This window comes from Tetrao urogallus, assembly GCF_951394365.1.
Source record: "Tetrao urogallus genome assembly, chromosome: 10".
In the NCBI taxonomy this organism is placed as follows: domain Eukaryota; kingdom Metazoa; phylum Chordata; class Aves; order Galliformes; family Phasianidae; genus Tetrao; species Tetrao urogallus.
Window position 1 is genome coordinate 19,258,756 of NC_136823.1, and position 16,812 is coordinate 19,275,567.

General features: G+C 47.2%; 1 protein-coding gene across 1 annotated transcript in view; it reads left to right on the forward strand.

Annotated features, from left to right (window-relative positions):
• GRM7 (glutamate metabotropic receptor 7) overlaps positions 1–16,397 on the forward strand; it is a gene marked incomplete at both ends in the record, with an annotated part of 200,363 nt that extends 183,966 nt beyond the window's left edge. Inside the window, 2 exons of the mRNA XM_079540241.1 lie at positions 10,199–10,445; positions 16,327–16,397. Of these exons, the coding sequence (XP_079396367.1) occupies positions 10,199–10,445; positions 16,327–16,397 (318 nt within the window). The remainder of the gene's footprint in view (positions 1–10,198; positions 10,446–16,326) is intronic.
• Between the last annotated feature and the right edge of the window lie 415 nt (positions 16,398–16,812).

The window sequence follows — 16,812 nt, forward strand, 5'->3', positions numbered from 1 at the left end:
ACAACAATTAGCAAGTAAATCTCTTTTGTTCTGCAGTTTAAATTTGTAGAATTATAGAAATATCTGCATTGTTGGTGTGTTTCAGTGGTTGTTTGAGGTCATTTCTCTGTTCCGTCAGTTTGCATTCCCCTGTGCACCCAGCGCTACTTCAAGCAGACTGGAAGCTGCAGCTCCATCGCATGGCCTCGGGCAGCTGAGGCTTTGGAAAGCTGTGTTTGTTTGTTCAGAGTACACTCAGTACATGGCCCAGTACCCAGGTGCCAGTTTGTGGTACGGTTTCCTTCATCTGTTTTCTCCACGCGCTCAAGCCCCAGTTCAGGCTGCTGGCACTGCGCCATTGCAGGGCAGGCTCCTCCATGGCTGTGCTGGGTGCTTCCTCTTGCCATGCTCTGCTGCTTTCTCTGTGTTTCCTCCACACCTTATTTGTTTTTCTCCAGTGGGAAAGACCCCCGCAGTGTGGGGAGACGCACAGCCTGACATCTCAGGTTTTCCTGGCAAGTAACAAATGCCAGCACCTCTCTGGTCTGATACAGACCTGTGCTGAGAACATTTGAATTCTCAGACTGGGGATGGTAGATGTTTGCCCTACCATGCTGTCAGGGCAGAATCTAAAGAATCTTAAATTGTTTTTCATGGAGAACGTATTTTTTTTTCCTTTTCTTAACGTGTGAATTAGCACGTATGAATTGTGTCCTGGATAACTGCAGAGTGAATTCCAGAGAGCAAGGCAGCTGGTCCAGGTGGCAGCGTTCCTTAAGGCTGCTTTATTACACAGGGATATTTATGAGGGTCATAATATTTTTGGTTTCCTGGTCCGTTTGCCCATTTATGTATTTACTTATGCACACATTAGCTTACTGTTCATTTCTATAATCGATACCTTTCACTCGATACTCACTCTTGCTTATTCCTTCATAAAACAGAAATGGAATCGACTTGAAGGCAATTGACCTAAGTTTATTTTCTATCCTAGAATACGTTAATAATTCAAGAAGAGATGTGAAATAGCTTTGCCTCGTGTTCATTTAGCAACTATTAGGTGAAGCAGGATTGTAGCTGCGGCCATGCAGTCTGCTCGCTGCGGTCAGGAGCAGTGCTGGCTCCCTCAGGTCTTTCTGAGAGGTTCAGGTTGCACCCCGCTCCTTTTTGGGGCTCTGGCTTCCTGCTGGCTTGCCAGCCTTTCTTTGAGTTGTTTGTGCCACTTCCACAAATATTCTCTCGAAGGCTGAAAGCAGGAGTTGGTGATGTGGGGAACTGCAGGTGTTAGGCTGCTTGAAATCATCAGTTCGTGGCCGCACCTTCTCAAATGCCAACCCCTGCATGGAGGTGCAAAGGGTTTATGTGTGCCCCGAGATATTGGTGCTGCTGGGCAGTACCTGCAGGTGTGCATCACAGGTGTGTTAGGCAGAGGTCCCCTCCTGCAGTCAGTGTCCTCTGCTTATTTTGTTTGGAGTTTCGGAGTATCACGTGTTGTTTTTTCCCCTTGCATTGAATAATTCAGTAGTTGAAGTGAGTAAAATTAAAGATTTCTGGACTAGTAGCATCTGGAGTATAAGAAGGATAGCAGAATGTATTTCATTTGAACTCTAATCTCTGGTCATGTATAAAATGAATAAAATGCAATAAGAGTGAAGAAATGTGATTTATACCAGCAGCCGAAGCCTGGCGCTGAATACCCTAAAATGCCAAGATTGTGTGTCAGTCAATTTAGGAGTGCAGCAGTGAGGAATGAAATGAAGCCTTTCTCCGATGATGTAATCTTCAGAAAAAATGACATGGCAAATTATCTCTAACTCAAAAAAGCTAAGTGCTCAGTCCCTGGGGGAGGGAAAAGCCATTGTTTTAATAATAGAAACAGGGGACATACACTGCTTTGTGTTTGTCTCTTTTGTGATACTTACTGTACTGCTATTATCATGAATGTCAAGCAGGGGACACTAGACAGTTCTGAGGATTGATAATGGGTTCCTGAGCTGTTTGTGCCTGCCTGTGCTTGAGAGCTGCCCAACCGGGCTGCGGCTGTTGGCTGTTATTGCCTGAAGGCTGTGCAGTGACTGCAGCTGAGCAGCTTGGTCCCTGTGCTGGGTTCCAGAAGCAGAGCACGAGGACACATCTTATCTCAGTGCTGGATGCACACGGACGACCCTGCTCCAAGCATCACTATTTTGCACAGAGTTTGCTTTGCTGGCACATCCTTCTATGCCAAATCCCTGCTTCAGAGATGACAACATTCAAAACTGTCATGAGGTCAGAGGGTGCCATGGTTCCAGGGAGTCCCAAATTCAAAACCACTTTAATCTTCTGTTGACTTGGGGCCATTGCTACTTGTTTCTTGGCTTAGCAACTCCTGAAGGTTCTGAGCAGTTCGTGGGCATCTTCGTTGTGTCTGTAAGTGACACAGAGGTAAAGCAGATTCCTTTCTCCAACAGATGTCCAATCCCTGCAGTACGTACTGTGTGAACTATCTGATTTGTGGGATTGTCTTTGATGCTGCTTCAATTTCTCTTTTAGCCATGTGATGTCCTTTGAAAGCAGCAACATCCCTTGCCTTCATTGCTCAGTCCAATTATCTGAATAATTTAATTTCCTTCTAGATAAGCTCCTAGAGTTTCTCTCAAAGGAGGGAGAGACAAAATTCCTCCTTCATCTGCATAGTAACCCTCAGAGCAAGTGCCTTAGCATTTAGTATTTGGAATTATCATTCAAGTTACAGATATAATCCATAAATATTTTTTCTGATGCGTGCAAATTTCTTGCATAAGGAAATTCCTTTTATAAGGGAACAAGCTGTATAAAATAATTGACACAAATAGCTGAAACATATTGGAAATATTTGTATTTACTTCATCTTTACTCTGCCTGTTTGGCCATGAAATGCAAGCTGAAAAGCTAGATGTGTCGGGTGCTCTGATTTAGGACATGAAAATTTAAGTTGTTTTTGGCAGTGTGACATCAGAAGGAGAAGTTTTATAGTGCGAGCAGAGGGGACTGGAAATTGGTGCTTCTGGAACATGCTTTGCTATGTGGTCTGCCTTGCACTTGGCCTTTGCAGGAGGAAATCCATCAGAATATAACCTCAGTTTTCCCTTTGACATGCAAAACCATGGCAAATTTTAATCTAGCCCAGAAGAAGAGCAGGTCTGGGCAGTAACCTGTTATTATTCACAGTCCTGGAAGGCAGCACTTACAGATGAAACTCTTGGAGGAAGTTCTGCTCCTGTTTGCTTGCCTGGGACAACAGAATGTTGTCATTCCACGTGGCACGTGTTGTGCAGAGCAGGTTCCCCTGTGGAGATGGAGCTGATGAGCTGAGGGTGCTTTGCACACAGCACACAGGGCTCCGCTTGTTTCCTGGGGCAGATAATGACATCTTTTGTTTTCTGCTTCAGTGGTGGTGATTCTTCAAATCTGGTCTCTGTTCTCATCTCCCATCCCATTCGTGTGGTAGGAGCAGTGGCTGTCTCCAGCCGAGTGCGTGGTTGAAGCTCACCAGGCTCATGATGTTTGTTATGTGGTGATCTGTCATTACTTTGATAGTTCATTCAAAACTCCAAAGTTCTATTTAATGAAGGATAAACAAACAGATCATGTTCAGTATTTTTTTAAGTTAAAACAAAGCAAACAGAAGAGTGTGATTTCTATTCATGTCCTTATTTGCAAACAATAATTTTTTAAAAAAGAACAAGGCTTAAAAGACTGTTGGAAGAAAGTTGCCTTGAAACTGCCCTGACAAAAATGAATCTTCAGATTTTTGAGGGTGCCATCCTGCTTTCAGCCCATCAGGGGCTGGAGCTGATGCAGCAGACAGGTGCTGCTGTGCTCATGTGAGCTGTTGTTTGCTGAGGGCAGGCAGATGGCTGATCAGCTCTTTCTAGAGTGAGATATGGTTGTTACTGGCATGTGGAAAAGTAATTTGAGGAGCTGCTTTCCAAACTTCAATCTTCCCTTTCGTACCTCCTAAGGGATTGTGATGCTATGCTGGGAATCCTTTGCTGTTACTGTGGAATTCTGTTTTTCAGTTACACTGAAATACATTTGCAAGGTTAACCAGCAGCTGCATCTGACCTACCAGAAGTAACTCTGTGAGATGTTCAGGAAAAGCAGTCAGGCACTGACACAGGCGCTGCTATGGGCTGCCCGGGGAGTGCTGGGGTCACCATCCCTGGAGGTGTTCCAGAGCTGTGGGTGTGTGGCACTGAGGGACGCAGTCAGGGGGCATGGAGGGGTGGGGTGGATGTAGGTCTGGGGATGCTGGAGGTCTTTTCCAGCCTAAATGACCCTATGAAGAACACTAACTTAACAACCCCGCTGTGCTCGCTGCTGAAAGTCACCCAGCCCTGGGTCTGCTGTAAGCAGGAGTGCGTGCTTCCCATCAGGAGCACAGAGCTCCTCTCCAAGCTGCAGAACAAACGTGGTTTTCAGCTTGGAAATCAAGTTGAAAAGAAAGAATATATGCTTACCTCATCGCCATTTAATTCTGCTTCAGTCCATTTAATGTCAGTTGAATTGTCGTAGCCGCAAGTGTGTTGCGTATTTCTGTACAGTGTATATAAATGTAAGGGATGCAGAAGTCGATGGGCACTGGGTGCCAGAGCCCCACCTGCTAGTGAGTGGCCTGCAGAAGGGCATTTCAGGTTGATTCTGTAAAATTAAAGACCTTCTAATCTTGCAGTCGGTGAGGCCAGGAATGGAGATGGCCTACAGCAAGGATCACAGTCCTGCCCCGTTTCTGGGCTTCTTAAATCAAGACACAGCACAGAAAGTCTCCTTTTCTTGAAGTTGCAGTAAGTAGGAGTGGAGGTTCCTCGCAGAGGGCTCCATCTGCAGAGCTGCTGCACTGCACACCTCCAGCACCGCCAGCACACGGCTGTTCCAGCCAAGCCCCCAGTGCTGCCAGCCTGCAGAACACAGAGTGGGTAAAGGGAAATCTTCTGACACTGAAATCCCATCATTTTCTCCAGTGTCACCTTTCACATAATTACCAAGCAGAGAATTTATAATTAGATGGTGTGACTGATTCTGTGACATTCGCATAGACGTTTCGCAAAGGCTATTTGCGTGCCTTGCTATTTTGTACTGTAATAACTGCAATCAGCATAACTACTATGATTTGTTTATCAAACGTCCCCTGGGTAGCATCCGTTGTCGTTTGTAGAAGTTGAGCACCACAATTTACATAGCGTTCCTGTGCCACGCTGCTGAGGTGCTGAAGCTCCACTGATGCTCATAGAGCAGAAGGGCTTCTCTGTGCTCTGTGCACGAATGGCTGCAGCTGTTGGCCTCTCTTTCCAACACCACCTAGTGTCCTTCCTGCTCAAATAAGGGTAAGTTAGTTTTCTTCTAATGGTCAACAGCGTTGTAATCAGTTGGGTTCATGAAGTTGTGAAATTCTGTGAAACAAAGGAAGAGTTGAATCTTCACAACAGGGATCAAAAGGTGCAGTTGCTGTGCAGTGGAAATGACAGGTTGAAAAGTGATGGGACAAGAGTACGTTCAGTGAGCTCCCACCCAGTACTGTGGCTGTGCTGCTGGCCGTGTGGTGCTCAGCCAGTGGTATTGAGCCCAGGCAGCTTACAGCACTGCATGGCTTGGTGTCACAGCGCCTGGCGTTGTCACACGTACAGAGCATTGGGCTGTGCGTGTGTCCCACTGACAAAATAATCAAAGGCAACGAAGTATGATGAGCTGCTGGCATGGTGTGGATTATGCTAATAGCATTAGGAGCAGGAGGCTGCAGTGGAGGGCACACGGTGTGGTCCCCATCTCATCTGTCCGATCCCCCCTGCAATGGCCAATCTCTGCTCCCTGCATCCATGACAGATATTTGCCACTTTTGTTGAAAAAGCGATCCTCCTGGAAAGTCACCGGGGGATGCCAGAACCTGCTGCCCACAAGGCTTTGTTGCTGTTGTGGCTTTTTTTTCTTTCCCCTCAAAATGATGTTAGCCTGAAAGAAGGGCAAACCACTTGCCCTGAGCGCTGCTAAAGCCTTCTAATCTGGGAAAAGAGATTGGGTGGGGCTTTTTTCAAGCTGCTCTGTTCTCTAAAGGGCACTGCTAAACGACAGCTTCAGCAGGTTATGATGCTCAAAGGGATGGGAATGGAGGCAGAGTCCTGCAAGTCACCAGCGTGCAGCGCAGTGCAGTGTCTGCGGCTGAGCTGCCGTGTGCCCGTGTCTGCCTGGAGGGGCTGCCTTTCCCTGAGGCGCTCATCCATCAGTCCCACCAGGGAGCTGGGGCTGCCAACGGTGCTCTCCTGCACCAACACGGTTTTAGGGGTTCTCTGCCACCGTTGTTTCTCTGCAGTGACGTCTGCCCTCGGTCCTGACTGCTGGGTGAGGTGCAAACGGCCACATATCATCAGGAGAGAGAGGACACTGGTTCTTTCTATGCAAAGAACAAAACTTCCAGTGAGTAAAAAGCATCTCAGCTTCGTTTAATTTGCCTTTAAAATGCCCTGCTGCCTTTGGTGCAGAAAGGGGCGTTAAGCACTAAAATGTCTGAGAACATTTGCATTCAAGTCTTTTTGCTTCCCGTATTTTTGCAGACACGTCATGCAGTGGGAGCTAATCCTGGTTTTTATTAAGAGATGTTTCTTGTCCTTATGTCTGTGTAACGTAATGTAAGGGATGAGCTGAAATCTTCACATGACCTGGAAGTCTTCCGGGAGATTTATAAACTGCCTACTTCATATGTAAGAACGTTTGTTTTAATTCCCATATAAAAGTGAGATAAATTGGTTTGTGATAACACAAGCCCAGAAATATCTGAAGTTACCCATTTATTTCCATATTGCAAAATAACACCGTTCACTGCTTAATTACAATGCTGAGTTAGATAAAAGGAACTCTTGCTCCTGATTAGACTATGAATGCAAAGAATTAGCCTACGAAAAGTACTGCCAACTGCTAAAAAGTCTTTTCTAAGGAATGCTGCTATCAGTTCAGCGATCGTGGCCCAGCAATGCAAACCTGGACTGCATTGGTGCAGACTGACAGGCCTGGTCCTGTGGTGCTTCGCTTCTGAGATCCATTCTCACTCATACAAAATTGTCCACTGATATTTTTTGCACTATATAAATTGCTGGTTCTTAGATGCGTATTTTTGAGACCAGTCTGATTTTCTTTCAAGGTTTTTAGGGTAATTTTCATCATTTGCATGAATAGAGCAAGAATCTGCAAAATACCGAAATCTAAAATTCAAATGGGAATCCTTTATGTAAAATAGATGATAAGAGCTAGGTGTCTCTGCATGTGAATGATATCCTCAGGGCTTCCTTTTCTCCAGTGCAGCGCTTCAAAGTCTGATGCACTGGTAGCTGTAAGGGCAGTGTGTTTAACACCAGGTTAGAATCCATCAGAAATGAGAGCCTGCCTGGGAAGGATGCGAGTGAGCGACCCCCGGGTGGCTTTGTCCTCATGGTGCAGCAAATGTAGCTTCAAACCTCAGTGGAATTGGGCTTGCAGACCAAAAGCACCACTTTAGGAAGCTTTGGTTTCCGCTGGAAGCACTCAGCTCAGCCCTAGTTCTCATTCACTTCAAGTTAGAGCCTCCCTTGCTGAATCTGCTTCTTAATTTCTTAATTTCATCTCCAGTTTGGAAACCGGGTTTCACTCGCCATCTATAAAAGGTACGTATGAGTTATCAGACCTGCATTGTTGGTTAAATCTCATTCTTTGTATTTTAAATCACCAATTTGCATTCATCTAAAATGCTTTCAGAGAATTTATCAGAAGAAGCGAAATAAGAAATGAAATAGTTTCATGTAAACTGCATTTTTATGTTTGACTGGTAAAGCCACAAAGCAGAGATAAAATACATAAAACTAAGGTTCTGCATAATAAGCATATCTCTTAGTTTCCCTTATCTTTCTAAAGCTCCCAGTTGTCATGAGAAGCATTATGTGTCACTCATCCTGCCTTGTTCTACAAAAGCTCTTTTCTCGCTCTCCTTTTATCTCCCATCGGCGATTCCCAGGCAGGAGCCTTTGCTGGCACACTGCTGCAGAGGACCCCACTGCTGGGATAACTGCACAGCAGGCTGACCTTCTGTCCCATAGCAGCATGAGGAAATGGTGCTCAGTGCCTGCACGCACCCAGTTAAGAGGCTCCAGGCACGCATGGCGATGGCAGCAGCCCTGCAGGGTGGGAGCACTGGGGAAGTCGCACTGGGAGCCCAGACATGGAGCAGCCCATGGGGAATGACTGAGGGATGCTGCAGCCACTCTGCTGAGTTCCAGCACCCACAGCTGAGCACACAGCCCAGCAGCCATGGCTGAGCAGCACTTCCCAAGGAGCGGGGCAGAGTGCTTCTCTCAGAGCATGGTGTTCTGTTCCCAGAAAGAGGTGTTGGCATCCCATCTCAAAGCAAACAGCTGCTCCAGGATGCAGACAGTGCCTGGCAAAGGTAACAAATACTTCTCTTGCTGAGGATCCGTTTGAAACCTTCTTGGTGTGTGGTGCTTTTCAAAGTGGCTCCTGCTCAGCCGCGTGTCTCCTTTTTGAAGGCTCCAGTGCTGTCACACTGTGGGTACGGCAGCTGCTGCTCCTCCCTCTGTGCTGACACAACACCAGGTCGCATTGCTGGCCAGTTTGTCAAAGCTCCTACAGGGAGCAGTTGGCAGAGAGGCCGAAGGAGAAATAGGAGCTGAGTGGATAAAGTTGGCAGTCCAACACAGAGGTGGTGTTTTTGCCTGCAGAACACGGTGTGTTATGCTGCAGTGCTCAGCCAGCAGCTTTATTTTGTCCTCCAGTGGTCCAAATTCCTGCTTTCTCTGTAAGGATTCTTATTTTCTCCAGGGAAGCGAGGTTGCAGAACATCACTGTGTGTTTTTCACGACGTGGCTGCATGGTGGGACTTGGCCCAGCACTGCTTCACAGGGTGGGATGGGATTTGTCCTAACGTTCCAGCACTGACAAAATTCTGATCACATCAGCGCCATTCCCTTCTGATAATGGGTACAGAAATGTTGAGAAGGCACTGCAGTCTTTGCTTGTGTGCTTTGGTATAGAGACGTCGTGCACAGCACATTTCTTAGGTTTTCTGTAGGCACCTTATTGCTTCTAGTGGTTGTCTTAATCAGTCTGATAGCAGCAGTTATGGAGATATAAGAGCAAGTCCAGAAACATTCATATTTTTCCAAGTGCGGAACTTTGGAAGTATCTGGGCAGGGTTGGCATTTTCCTGTGCCGTTGTATTTATTTATTGAGCTCTTCCAGCAGAAATGCAAACTGATTAGCACTGAATAGCAGGAGAAGAGAAAATAGTGTTCTGAAGGAATTGCCCACCGTGTGTATTATCTTTTGCACGTGAATGGATGTACCATATATTTACCTTTTGAGCAGGATCTGCAGGGAGTTTACTTCTTCTTTCAGCTCCTTTGCACCTGTATTGTGCTGTCTCTGTGCCTTTTAACTCACAATGATCATTATAGTTCACTTATCAAGTGTTTCCTCTAAAAGGTAATTAAAAAAAGAAAGGCTTTTCTGCTTTCTGTGTTTGCAGAGTACATTTGGCAATCCTTGTGTTCCTTTGAATACTCATCTCATGAGAGCAGCTGATCTCCAGCTTGCACATACACAAGCTTTTCATACTAAACATAGCTGAGCATTGGGAGCACACAAATCACTGTGTATTGTCTGCACAGTTATTGCAATGTACAGAATTAAAGCATACTAAAAATAATTTAAAAAACCTTCCTTTCTTTTTTTTTTACGGCAAGTTTTTACTAACCCATATTATTATGGATTTAATGCTCTTCTTTTATAACTTAGAGTAGACGTAAGTTTCAGTTTATACCAGTTTTATTGAAATCCACATCTGTTCTTCGTTCTGTAAGTGGAAGGAAGCTGTGAGTGTGTGAGAGGGGTCGTGTTGGTGCAGGCACTGAAGTTCTGCCATAGCTGCTGGCTGCTGCACGTCACAGCAGTTTGCAGCACAGTTCTTGGCTCACACATATTCGGGTCGAGCTCATTAAAAAAGCGATTTAAAAAGAAGAGTAATTTGTATGGTTAACAAGGTCAGCGTGCCGTGTTACAGCCCCAGAGCACCCATGTGAATGCTGAGAAGCCCAATGGGTCGGAGCAGCCCTGCTGGGCCGTGCTGCCGTGAGCCCAGGGCTGTAGCCCACGTTCTGCTGTAAGCGCTGCGCCCGCTGCCCTGTCTGGTCTGTAACGGTGCCTCATGTGTTCTGTCTCCTAGCTCTACATACAAACTACCACACTTACAATATCCATGAACCTAAGTGCTTCAGTGGCCCTGGGGATGCTTTACATGCCGAAAGTGTACATCATCATCTTCCACCCCGAGCTCAACGTGCAGAAGCGGAAGCGCAGCTTCAAGGCCGTGGTGACGGCCGCCACCATGTCGTCCCGGCTCTCACACAAGCCCAGCGACAGGCCCAACGGCGAGGCCAAGACGGAGCTCTGCGAGAACGTGGACCCCAACAGTGAGTACTCAGCTCTGCTTCGTGCCGTGCGCGCGTTAGAGACCTTGAGCAGCGCCGGAGTCCTGGGGAATCCGTGCCGTTTGCCCTTTGCATTTAAAGACTTTTGATGGCTCAGCTTTGGTTTGTGTGAATTTCTCTCTTTCCTCCTCGCTTTTTGAGTCGCGCCGGTTGGCAGCACGTGAGGGAACCTCCTCCTTCCCCTCCTCTGTGCCAGCGCCCTCAGGTGCCGCAGCACCTCCAGCCTGTGCCACAGCAAACCCTGCAGGCTGGGAGGAGGGACAGGCACTGAGCTCACCGGGAGCCCCGTTAACCTGACATACAATTATGGCTCCTGCAAAGTTTCTTTGCCAGAATCTCACCATCCTTGAAGGCTCCCATGTACGGGCTTGATCCGGTCCTGTAAAACCGAATGCAAATTTTGTCATTGATTTAAAAGGAAAACAGAGCAAAAAGATGCTGCCGATTTCCTCAATGCCTGTACTACGGTATACTGTAGCACAAAATTACATACTGAGGCCATCATATATTTGATTTCCATTTGAATCTGGAGGGAGCTGAGGAAGGAGACAGCTGCACAACTTTGTAGCATAGTGGAAAGGTTTGGGCACGTCTGCAGTTTTTATGAAAACCAGATCTGAATGTTGGAGGAATGCCCTCTGCCTGCCCGTGATCCGTTTATCCATTTGCTGATGCAATTTCTGCCACTTCTTGTCTATTAAACTGCTGTCTGAATATCTGCCTCAAAGCAGAAACTCTGCTGTCAAAGCAAAGTGGGAGCAGCCAGCAAATTATTGTCACGGCACTTTTCCTCCCTGTGTTCACCCCTGCGTGTTGTTTGTGCGGTGCCTTATCATACAGGTATGCTCACTTGGTGGATGGATTGCCCCTGCCCTGCACCCGGCCCACGGCAGGGGTTGGAACTCTGATCTTTAAGGTCCCTTCCAACCCAATCCGCTCTATGATTCTATGAAACCATATTCTGACTGGAAAAAAAGAATCTGCCTTCAGAAACTGTGAACTGTCTCACAATTCTGGCAGAATCAAAAGGGAGCGAGGAAATGTTTCTAACAAATGAAGGACCGTATCATGCCTCCTCTGAGCAGAACCTTCACCGCTCAAGGAAATAAATCTACTTCTGTGTTAGGGTATTGGTATTATATTTGGTATTGTAGCCAGAGTGGGAGCTGCAGAACACTGTGCTACACTGCATGGCTGTCAAAGGCTGCCAGGAAGCAGCCCTGCCCTTCCACCCCTAATTCTTCAGCTATGATGCTGGGGTTGAGCCCTCCTGCATGAGGAGCAGCTCCTCTGTGTGTTGTCTGGGGGGGAAGGAGGAGGAAAGGTGAGGAGGGAAGCAGGCCCTGAGGGCTGATAGGAGAGAGTTGGATTCGCTGAACTGCGTTGCGCTGATGGCTGTGCAGGTCCAATGAGTTGGGGTGAGTTTCTCCTCCAGAAAAGAAAAAAAAAGAAAAAAAAATCTAAAATTTGCACTTAAAGAGATAAAACACTCAAAAAGCAAAAAAAAAAAAAGTTCTAATGGGGAAATGTTCAGTGTGGTAACAGAAGCGTTGTGGGACTGCAGTTTGGGGGTTTTACACTCTTGGTTTCCCCTTCTGGTCTCATTCTCCTGAGCTGCATTTATTTGCTGTTTCCAGGCTTCGGAGGATTCTTTCCTCCCCTTCCCAAGATCAGTCACATTTTTCCCTGGAAGGAAATATTTTTATTAACCAGGACTCAGTTAAACCCCCATATTTCCTATTAAAAATCATTTTTACACCCAGGGACTGTATGCTAAGACATGCTGTTAAGAGGCAGTGAGGGGTGGATTCCTCCCCTGCACGATGTGTGAGTTTCTGCCCTAAGAATCCCACCTTCCGGCCCAAGTTGTTGGCACTGCTGGGAAGTCTGTGCACAGTCTGCTGGGAGAGATGCCATCCCAGCTTTGAAATTGAGGTAGCTGACAGGAAAGTGCTTTCTGTGGTCTCCTTGGCTTACATATAGAACTCAGAAGAGTACACATTTGCTTGTTAGAGCTTGCCAGTCAGAATGTGTGCAGTTGTTAAATGGTTTTCACAGAATCACAGAATCACAGAATCACCCGGGTTGGAAGGGACCTCAAGGATCATGTAGTTCCAACCCCCCTGCCTAGCAGGGCCACCAAACATACACATTTAGATCAGGTTGCCCAGGACCCCGTCCAACCTGGCCTTGAACACGTCCAAGGACGGGGCATCCACAACCTCCCTGGGCAGCCCGTTCCAGGGCCTAACCACTCTCCTCGTAAAGAACTTCCCCCTAACATCCAACCTAAATCTTCCCTCCTTCAACTTGGATCCATTTCCCCTAGTCCTGCTATTGTCAGCCCTTATGAAGAGTTTACTCCCCTCCTGGGTGTAGGTTCCCTTCAGGTATTGATAGGCTGCAATGAGGTCGCCCCGCAGCCTTCTCTTCTCCAGGCTGAACAAGCCCAACTCCCTCAGCCTGTCCTCATAGGGGAGGTGCTCTAGCCCCCTGATCATCTTAGTCGCCCTCCTCTGGACCCTTTCCAAAATCTCCATGTCTTTCTTGTACTGAGGGCTCCACACCTGGACACAGTACTCCAGATGGGGCCTCACAAGAGCCGAGTAGAGAGGGACAATCACTTCCCTGTTCCTGCTGACCACCCCTCTCCTGATGGAGCCCAGGATCCCATTTGCCTTTCGAGCTGCCAGAGCGCACTGCTGGCTCATGTTGAGTCTCTCGTCCATCAGGACCCCCAGGTCCTTCTCTGCCGAGCTGCTCTCAAGGACCACTCCTCCCAGCTTGTACGGGTGCCTGGGGTTCTTCCGGCCCAAATGCAAAACCTTGCACTTTGCCGTGTTGAACCTCATTAGGTTCACCCGAGCCCAGCTTTCCAGCCTGTCGAGGTCCCTCTGAATGGCATCCCTTCCTTCCACCGTATCAACCGCACCACTCAGCTTGGTGTCGTCAGCAAACTTGCTGAGGGTGCACTCAATTCCCTCATCGATGTCATTGATAAAGATGTTAAAGAGCACCGGTCCCAAGACAGACCCTTGGGGGACACCACTTGTTACCGGCCTCCACCTGGACATAGAGCCATTGACCATCACCCTCTGTCTGCGGCCTTTCAACCAATTGCTTATCCATCGGGTCGTCCACCCATCAAATCCACTTCCCTCCAATTTGGAGATGAGGATGTGGTGGGGGACCATGTCAAAGGCCTTGCTCAGGTCCAGGAAAATGACATCGGTCGCCTTCCCTTCGTCCACCAATGCCGTCACTCCATCATAGAAGGCCACAAGATTAGTTAGGCATGACCTTCCTTTGGTGAAGCCGTGCTGGCTGTCTCGGATCACATGCTCATTCTTTATGTGATCGAGCATGTTGTCCAGGAGGATCTGTTCCATGATTTTCCCAGGCACGGAGGTGAGACTCACCGGCCTGTAGTTCCCCGGGTCCTCCCTGCTCCCCTTCTTGTATATGGGAGTGACGTGACCCTTCCTCCAGTCGTCCGGGACCTCACCTGACAGCCACGACTTCTCAAATATGATGGAGAGCGGCTGTTTTCTGCAGATCTTGGGCTTTTCAGTCTGTAACGTTTGCAGAGAACGTTATCTGTTAAAACTTCTAATTAATTACATAGATACATGTATCAACCTATGTTCATATTACATGGTGCACCTCCCACTGTTACGTCATCCCTTGCATGTATGTTAATATATACTACTAGAAGATCAAATGAAATGCACTACTGCTGTACTTGAAGTAGCAGGGTACATTTTCCACCCCCACAGAGCACTGCTACATGTGATGGGAGCTTTGCATGGTGTTCAGTGGGATGTCAATCAGGCCCCTAATGAGACAATATTCTGTGTGTACATCTATGGAGCAGTTTGTTGAATACCTGAAATGAGTCTCTTTTTTGCTCTTTCAGAGTTGGCTGTGAGCCCCACTCGAGCTGGGCTGGGGAGTGGGGGACATGGCCAGGGGTGGGCAGGATCCCAGTGCTTAGGAGAGGTGGGCTCAAGCTGGGATTGCAGAGCCAGTATAGAAGAAGAAACCGCACTAATGTGGCTGGAAAGCCACTGGAAATGCAGCGACCCCATGTCCTGCCCTGTTGGAGGAGCAAGGATCCATTGTGTTGCAGTTTTTGCTTCAGGATGTCTCAGAAGTGAGAAATTTCACCGGCTGAGCCCCCGAGCCCTGACCTGGGCTCCATGCTGAGTGGGTTATATTAAGGCCCCGCTTTTCAGTCTGGAACTTTGTCACTCTCTTAATCATTCCAGTTTTCCATTTGCCATGGGCACGCTTTTACTCATCCAACAGCTTTTTTCTGCTAATGCATGTTTGCCTCTGAAACGTTGTGCAGCAAAGTTGAGCAGAAACCGGGGGCACAGCAGCTCTGTCTGTGCAATGAGTGCGTTCTGTGCTGTGTGTCCTTGGTGGATTTCTGTGCTGGGGCAGATGCTTCTCGTCATGCCTGAAGCTGAGCTGGTTGTGGTGCTCCTGCTGGGCTCTGTGTTTGTTTCTGCTGCAACAGTGGTGTCAGACTCTGGGAAAACATTTGAACCTCCAACCCATACTTAACTTGTATTGAGATTTACATGTAATTATTCCTTCTCCTTAGCAACTTGCCTTAATTCATGGCTTTTCCAAACGCAGCAATGGGGAAATCACTTGTTCGGTAATAAGGAGGTTGTGCTTCTCATGGGCTGGACCAGCAGATCTTCCTGCTCACCATCTATGAGAGTGGCTGTGGACAAGTTCATCCTCATCTTTTGCTCTTTTGTGCTATGCTGATAAAGCCCTGAGGCCAAGAGATGTGTTGCACCCCACTGGTAAGTGCAGGCAACAGGAGGAGTTCAGCGTCTCTGTGGCAAAGCCGAGGACACCCATGTGGCAAAGAGCAGCTGGGAAGGAATGGCAGCATGCAGGAGGAGATGTGAGGAGTTTTGCTGAGATCTGGTGAGAAGCAGTGAAGGATTGAGTCCCTGTGTGCCAGCCATGAAGGTTAAGATTTGAACGGTTAGAAGGATCCGATTTTCAGCAGCTCTGTAAGCCTGTGGGCATTCAAGTTAGCAGGAGCTTTGAGGACTCAATACGTACTCAAGCATCTTCAAAATGGTTTTATTTTTTTTCCTTTCTCCTTTCCTTAGCATTAAGTAGAAACTATTTGGCAGTTAATTCAATTTCCAGGAGTGAAGTGAAATCTCTGCCTGTTTTTCTAGAAACATTTCCATTTTAGAATATTGCTTTCCTGCTTGCTGCCACCTCCTAACTCTGACCAGCACGATGATGAGAACAGGGCACGTCAGCCCTCGTTTTTCTCCATGTGTTGGGAATGGACATTGACTTTGTCATCAGTAAAGTGTGAATAGTAAATGTGGGTTGCAAACATCTCTGCAGATGTACAAACACTGCTATGCAAATGCTGCCGTGCTGCGCTCCGCTCTGCTCGTGTATTCATCCGTGTTGATTCTTAACATCACTGACATGACATTGCCTATTCCATTCTCTGACGGGAAGAAACTAAAACGCTTGTCAATGATGCTGAGGAAACCAAGAGTGAGCTCAGAGATGCAGAAGGACTGGGGAATGTTAAATGGAAACCAAAGTGCTCTGGAGTTTGTTCAGGGGAGAGGAAAAAATTCAACCAGATCTGCTGTGCTGTGAGCAGCTGCTCTCATGCTCAGAGGTACCCGAACTTCTATGAACTGGTTCCTTTATTCCCAGCCCAGAGCTAATTTCGTATGTCTGTGTACTGCTCTCCTCTGAGCTTTTTGGTCAGATTAATATCATGGCTCCAATGACAGGGAAAAATTTGAAGAGTTTATTGTGAACAGATGCATTGTACATACCAATGTATTTACTTTTCCTGTAGACTGCATACCACCAGTAAGAAAGAGTGTTCAAAAGTCTGTTACTTGGTACACTCTTCCACCTACTGTATAGCTTTTGCCTGCTTTCCAAAAAGGTAAGGAAAAAATCTAGCTTACTATTACTTTATTCTCAAATAATTATTGTCTCACATGAATAAATGGGGAATGTGCATTAGTGCAGCTATGTCAGAACAAGAGTCTGCCTTAAAAATTGTTCACACATCCTCTGCCGAAAGCACCCACGCAAAGGGCGCGCTGCAGGAAGGGCAGAGCAGAAGTGGGCAGTGCTCAGCCAGTGCTGCAGGAGGGCAGGAGCCTGGTGGGCCCTGCAGCCCCCATGGGATGTGGGTCCCAGGAAACCCTCTGGAGGCGTTTGGTCCTTTTTCACATTGTTTCAAGTACCTCTAAACCACCAAAATGTGATTATGGCAATCAGATCGAGCAGCTAACAGAATGCTTTTGGGGTTGCCTGGCAGCGTGGAAATAAC